Raw genomic sequence first — 7,293 nt, 5'->3', positions numbered from 1 at the left:
AAACTAAAACTACTGAACAATAATAATAATAATAATAATAATAATAATGAAAATTCATGCTTTCCTATAAGCTTGCAAAGACTACAATAAATATAAATCACCATCTATATTTGGAGAACATCTTACTGTACGCGAGAAATAAAAAAAATGCCCGAGAAAAACGATACAATTCTCACAAGAATGCGTCATTTGATTGGTGCGAAATATCAATTTGCTTGTAAAGGGATATTATAAGAAACAAAGTTTGACAATGTGATCTGAATAACATTGAAGTGACACGTCATATGAATGTATTTCTTTTCTTTTTTAAGTTTAAATTTTAAATGGACATTTTTGAAACAACATCGGCAGAATTGATTATCTGAGATGTCAGTGGTGATATTTGTCAAACATAAAGGAAACAAGTGTTAATTCATCATACGCTTACAGTCGGAAGCAATTGTAATGCACTCTATTATGTATCATAGTATCATATGTATATTCACATATTAACGGAGAAAAGATACCTTATCTATAGAATCCAGCACACGAAATAAATTTGGCAGCAATACTCCTAGCACAACACACATACAGCGTGCAGAATGTATAAATAATAAGCTTAATGAGTGACGTTTACAAATGTATCAGTTAAAAATAGCAATGAAAAATATAATTTGTACTTTAATAATTATTGCGCCTGGAAGATATTAAGAAGAAAGAATGATCAACCCTTCATGCGCATGACAAACGTTTCAGATTTACATTCCAGCGTACTTTTTGTTCTTTGAAGTGTTTTTTTTTCTCTTTTGTGCGCTACTGGGTTTAAATTTGCAATCTGTTTACTTTTTTAAAATGAAATTAAATGAAACATGGCATATTGTATGCTAACGTTATCTTTGCAGCACTGGTTTTGTTATGACATTTCATATCTGAGACGCTTGATGAAGTAACAAGCGTCTTGGATAAGAAACGCAATATAATCAGTGCTGGTCGGAATTTGCATAGAAAATCTTCTTAGATAAGAATAATAAGTGATGTAATACCACTGCTAACACAATAGGACACAGTATTGGCTTATGAAACGTTTAATATACTTTTTCATGTATTATGTCTTTCCATACAGGTCATTAACATCAAATTGCATGAATTCAAAAAGCAATTTACTGCAAAGGAAGCGCTGATAAATGTTCGTTCTTTCCATGAATCTGGAGATTGAATCTTCTGGACATTCCAACAATGGTTTAAACAGTTTTACTTCTCTCTCACATATTATCATATTGGAGAAGACAAAGTTTGACAATACTGAGCTTCCAAAAGGCAGCGAGCTGGCAGAAACGTTAGCACACCGAGCAAAATGCTTAGCGGTATTTCGTCTGTCTTTACGTTCTGAGTTCAAATCCCGCCGAGATCGACTTAGCCTTTCATCCTTTCGGGGTGGATAAATTAAGTACCAGTTACGCACTGGGCTCGATGTAATCGACTTAATTCCTTTGTCTGTCGTTGTTTGTCCCCTCTATGTTTACCCCCTTATGGGCAATAAAGAAATAAGAAACGTTAGCACGCCGGTCTAAATGCTTCATCTGTCTTAACGTTCTGAGTTCAAATTTTGTTGTGGTCGACTTTGCCTTTCATCATTTCATGGTCGATAAATTAAGTACCAGTTGCATACTGGGGTCGATCTAATCGACTGACCCCCTTCCCCCAAAGTTTCGGGCCTTGTGCCTCGAGTAGAAAAGAATATTAATCTTTCAAAAATCGTAGCTAAGCGCAAGAAAAGAAACGCGGGGGAATATGCAAAATGATCTCTTTCTAATCACATTTTGATAATAAAAACAATTCCTTGTGCTGAGACAATTACCTACATTTGGTCAGTGGGCCCTAATCGTCTGGTGTTTCTCCGCTCAAATTAAGTGTTAATCTCTGCTCATCGTTGAATGTTCAATGTTTCTTGTGTAGATTTAATATAAGCAATGAAAAGTAGTTTCTATATAATCGTATGCGTCGGAATCAATGATGATTGGTTCAAATTGAAATGAGAATCGATGCTCAAAAGAGAATTGCGCCCCAAAAACCGATTACCCTGCGTTTCGTGAAAAAAAAAAAAGAAGCAGGTTCCGTGAATCAGAGTGTTATGCCACAACGAAACACTTAATGCAAAAAAGTATACATATCTACTGAAATCATTGTACAAGCATTCACGACATAATTGCAAATAATTTAAGCAATCGTAAAGATGTGTTGCTCTTTCACAATAATACAAAACCATCTATTGTCAGAGTCATATTGGAAAACATTTGGGTATTTTGCCTTATGTAACTTTCTCTCTTGTTGTTTCTCGATCCGACTGTAGTTTTCTCATTGCAGGATTATATACAGATAAAACACTTTGTTAATTGTGAAGATTTTAAACATGATATTGAATATTTCTTTGTTTCGAAACCAGTAGGTTTCACGAGGTATGAAGAGGAGACTAAATAACTGGGGTTAAAATATCCCCAGTTTTAGGAAAATAATATAGTAATTAAACATATTAATTAAGCCTCGTTCTCAACATGAAGTGCGATTTCACATTTTCACAACCAACTGAGAATTAATGTATAAACATTCTAAATTCTTTCTCATCGATCTGAAAAAAAAAAGCAATACACTCTCTTTCACATAAAGCAAATGAACTTGTCAACTAAATCACTTAATACATTTGAATACGTCATCTACAACAGAAACAAAAGTAGTTGTCCTACAACATGTATAGGTTACGCAGGAACACACTCACAGCAACAAAGAATACAGAGACACATCTAAAATCCTAACCACATCGCAGAGTCTCGCGACGCTTAAAACGGCAAGCAATGTATTTTACAAGAATACACAGCATGAAGTATTTGCTACCAACCTATATTTTATTTCTTGGTAAGTAATTATATGATACAATATTCGGCATGTCTAATAATATATTCATTTAGTCTACAGTCAGTGTCACTGCTGCATTTTTTGTCTATCTGGCAGCCTAGTTTGGTTATATATAGACATATGTACATACAAAGAAGAGATAGCCACGTGTACACACACACACACAAACAGGCATGCACACCCGAGGACATATACTTCTTTTATACGTTCCGTTCATGTGATTGCTTCACTCACAGAACTGTGCTTTTCCTGGGACACTCTCTTTAAGGATATGGTAGGTGGAATCGTGCATAATATTTCAAGCCTTGCTTGTTATTATTTTCTACTCTAGGCACAAGGCCCGAAATCTTTGGGAAGATGGCCAACCCATTACATCGATCCCAGTACACAAGTGGTACTTAATTTATCGACTCCGAAAGTATGAAACACAAAGTCGACCTCAGTGGAATTTGAACTCAGAACGTAAAGACTGACGAAATACCGTTAAGCATTTCGCTCGGTATGCTAACGTTTCTGCCAGCTCGCCGCCTTAAGCCTTGATTGTTATTTCGACATCTATTATCTCTTGTATGTTAAGCAGATGGGGCGCGGAGTTAGAAATCCTGTTGCAAAACGATGTGACAATACATAAATTCTACAATGCACATACACACATACATATATAAATAAGCTTTATATATAGAATAATCACATACGTACACGTATGTATACAAGTCTACGTCAACTTACATCGTTTCGTGTTACGCATTTTGCAACTGTACTCCATTTATCCGAATTCACTCGGTCACTGCGATTATATTTGAAAATATATTTAATGATGCTTTTCAAGTTGAGTTGCATCCCTTGGAAAAAAATTTCCGGTTAATACAAAGATGTGTTTTTATATTTAGCCTCATGTATGTATGCATATATATATATATAATCAGTATTTTCTTTCTCTCCATCTACATGTATACGTGTAAATATATTTTGTATATCAAACCCATGCAGTTTTATTTGTATATTGATATCATCATCTCTATAATAATATATATGTGCGTGCTTATAAATACTTCATTTTTGTATGATTATCATCTTGTGCTATCATTGCATGTGCAATAAATATTTTATGCCGTCGACGACACATTAACATGATCAATGTAATTGTAGTCTTCGTATTTCCCAAATAAGTGAAAGTTAATTAGATTTGTATATATGTGAACATTGATTATTCGGAACAATAGTTCAAGTAGTTCATAATCATACAATTCCGAAAGTGGAACGAGTCACATCGGTGTTCAAAGCATCAAACTGTGTGATTCGATTATTAGGCATATTCAATATCGATAAAAATAACAATACGTTACGCGTTACGAAACAGTACTTAAATGTTCTGATATTAGAATATTCAAGCACCGAATAAAACACCATTAAAATAGTACAGATATATATATATGTAAAATTTCCTGGTTCTCTTAATAATGGTTGTAGTGTATTTAAATTGTGACGTTATACATTGTGGAAATATAGCTGTTCCCTTTTCAATGGGCATCGTTGATGTTCTTTGATATATGTGTTGTAGTGAGAAAAGTAGCTAAAATGCCATATCTCTATGACCTCCCATATACGTGTACTTGTATAGTTGTGCTTTTTATTAAATTACGTTTCTTACTCTTTTAATGGGTAACCGGGTGTATTTGGCATCAGACATTTCTCTGAATTGCAGATCATATATATTTTGATATTGGGTTGCGGAACGAAATTAATACATTGTCAAAAAGTATTTAATGCTTTGTATATTACAGCCATGTTTCACATAATATTTCTAGAAATCGGCTGTCAAAGTTTATCAATAAAAGAGATAGATAGATAGATAGATAGATAGATAGATAGATAGATAGATAGATAGATAGATATGCATGAATATATATGGATCTGTAAAATTGATTATCTCTACGCAAACATTTTAATTTGTAGGATTTGCGACATCGGAATTCTGCATTGATTCAGCAAACCAATTATGTCCGCTTGCCCTGGAAAAATATCCTTTAAAGCAGCCAGATACGAATTTCTGCAAGTATGTATATACATATATATATATATATATATATATATATAATAAACGCTTTTTTTAGTGCTTCTTCTGACTATTATTGCTACATTCGGTACTTCCTTACACATTATAGGCATATCTATGAAAAGAAATCTGTACTTTCTTGTTCCATGAGACCGCTCAGCCTCTTATATTCTCATACAATTTTCTAATACATTTTCATGATAATTTTTGGGTATACATGATACAAGCAGTTTTTAAATGTCTCTGCATTTGTGTGCATACCCATAACTAACGATATACATTCAGGCACAGGAATGGCTGTATAGTAAGAAGATTGCTTCCAAACCACATAGTTCCGGGTTCAGTCCCACTGCGTGTTACCTTGGGAAGATGTTTTCTACTATAGCATCTGGCCGACCAAAGGGTTGTGAGTGGATTTGGTAGCAGAAAACTTAAAGAAGCACGTCGAATATATATATATGTATGTATGTATGTATGTATGTATGTATATATGTATGTATGTATGTATCTATCTATCTATCTATCTATCTATCTATCTATCTATCTATCTATTTGTGTGTCTGTGTTTGTCGTCTCATCATCGCTTGAAAACCGATGTTGATGTGTTTATGAAAACATGACAAAGCCTTTCGGCAAAAGGGCTCGATAGAATAAGTACCAGGCTTACAAAGAATAAACCCTGAGGTCGAATTGTTCGATTAAAGGCGGTGATACAGCATGTGCGCAATCAGACGACTGAAACAAGGAAAATAATAAAAGAATATTAATAATCTAAATAATAAAACAATATTTTTTTACATTATTTACATTATTTACATTTGATGGATATTTGTCCTCATCTTTGTTGTTAACAACGTTTCGGCAAATATACCCTCTAGCATTTTTTAACAAATATCTAGTGATTCTTTAGAAATGTTTACGTAGCAACTCAGCAAAAATTTCGTAGAAAATAATACGTAATATTCGTGGTTTTAGACATTTGAATAGCATTCGTCATCTCTGCATCAAAGTCCGCTATCACATTGTGAGTCTTCCAGAATTCAGACTGATAGCTTCGCTGGAAAAACCTTACTTTATAACCTACAAGACTCTAAGATTACATGCAATATATATATGTGGGGGTGCGTGTGTGTGTACGTGTGCGCGCCTCTGTGTGTGCGTGTGTGCGCATGCTTCTGCGTGTATGTGTGTGGTGAGCGTGTTAGTGTATATGTCTCTCTTATATTAGTTTGTCATAATTTTGATAACATGTAAGGATTTCTATATCTTTTTACGAGTAATTGTTTCAATTAATAGTTCCCGTTCGAATATTTAGCAGGCTTTGAAAAATGCTAGGTTATTTTAATCGGGACCTCACAGATGCTTAATGACTACAGCAATATAATGAATAACCGATAACAAATTTAAATGTATGTGTGTTATGTATATATGTCAATGTGAATTTATATAATCTAACACTAGGAATCGCAATCATAGAATTATAAGTTTCATTTATTTTATTTCATGTAGACGTTTGGATGTGTTTCAGCACTGTTTTGATGCCATATTCCCGAATTGTAACGATTACTTTCATAATGTGCACGCGATAAGATGCAAAGGTAAGCTAGGTTCTATTACTTCACTTTTATTGTGAAGCGTGGTGTATAAGACAAATACTATATTAAAAGATAAATATTCCTGTTTATTTTGGTTTACATTTTGCGTCAGTATTACTGTAGTTTCTATTCAATTATTTGTCAAAAATGAAATGCGATGTTTGCGAATGAAAGTCAGTAATGTTACATATAAATCTGTTTTTTAAAACACTCATCAAAAATGTCTTCCATAGGGTGTTCAAAAGAATATATTGGACTTTACAAGACTTTAAAAAAAAACTTTGGAAGAAGTGTTGAAAGTGTCGTCCTTAATTTTCAATAAATAATTTGATTCTTCGATACATGATTTGAAATACATCTTCAAGAGATTGACGTGGTATGGACTGTGTGAAAAAAAAAAAAAAACACTGAGGAGAGACATTTTGCACACCCTGAAGTATTTTAATATAGTCGTAACATTTGAAGTTCAAATTTTATGCTATGTAATATGTCCCTGAGAAGGTAACAATACGTATAAACTGCTGATTTCTTCTAGTTCAATTAAAGACAGAAGGTAGATATAACAGTACATATTTTATTAGTGTAAACGATAGTACGCAATCGTTAAGGCATATATTCACAGATTATCAAAATAACTTTGATTACAAAATAAATTTCAAGGTCAAACTTTATTTTGGCCGTAACAATTCAAAGCCAATTAAAAACCTGACGCATTTTATATATATAGTTCTTATATGTATATTTTATATATAT

General features: G+C 33.2%; 1 protein-coding gene and 2 long non-coding RNA genes across 6 annotated transcripts in view; 1 reads left to right on the top strand and 2 right to left on the bottom strand.

The window, feature by feature from the left end:
• Positions 1–3,707, bottom strand: part of LOC128249792 (uncharacterized) — a 32,124-nt gene extending 28,417 nt beyond the window's left edge. Inside the window, exon 1 of one of the 3 annotated variants that reach the window (XR_008265890.1) lies at positions 3,619–3,707. This is a non-coding gene — a long non-coding RNA (uncharacterized LOC128249792). Of the gene's footprint in view, positions 1–506; positions 811–3,618 lie in introns of those variants that run through there. The other 2 variants (XR_008265891.1, XR_008265893.1) reach the window with 2 other exon arrangements.
• The window catches only part of LOC128249787 (uncharacterized), a 6,539-nt gene continuing 1,797 nt past the window's right edge, over positions 2,552–7,293 (top strand). Inside the window, exons 1-4 of one of the 2 annotated variants that reach the window (XM_052974286.1) lie at positions 2,552–2,889; positions 4,846–4,945; positions 6,455–6,543; positions 6,774–7,258. In XM_052974286.1, coding sequence (XP_052830246.1) covers positions 2,829–2,889; positions 4,846–4,945; positions 6,455–6,543; positions 6,774–6,862 — 339 coding nt within the window. In that variant the 5' untranslated portion in view covers positions 2,552–2,828 and the 3' untranslated portion in view covers positions 6,863–7,258. Of the gene's footprint in view, positions 2,890–4,845; positions 4,946–6,454; positions 6,544–6,773; positions 7,259–7,293 lie in introns of those variants that run through there. The other variant, XM_052974287.1, reaches the window with a different exon arrangement.
• Positions 4,911–7,293, bottom strand: part of LOC128249794 (uncharacterized) — a 6,078-nt gene continuing 3,695 nt past the window's right edge. The window contains exon 3 of the long non-coding RNA XR_008265898.1: positions 4,911–5,680. This is a non-coding gene — a long non-coding RNA (uncharacterized LOC128249794). The remainder of the gene's footprint in view (positions 5,681–7,293) is intronic.

This window comes from Octopus bimaculoides, chromosome 18, assembly GCF_001194135.2.
Source record: "Octopus bimaculoides isolate UCB-OBI-ISO-001 chromosome 18, ASM119413v2, whole genome shotgun sequence".
NCBI classification, from domain to species: Eukaryota; Metazoa; Mollusca; class Cephalopoda; order Octopoda; family Octopodidae; genus Octopus; species Octopus bimaculoides.
The sequence above is the reverse complement of the archived record's forward strand: the minus strand, read 5'-3'. Positions and strand labels throughout refer to the sequence as shown.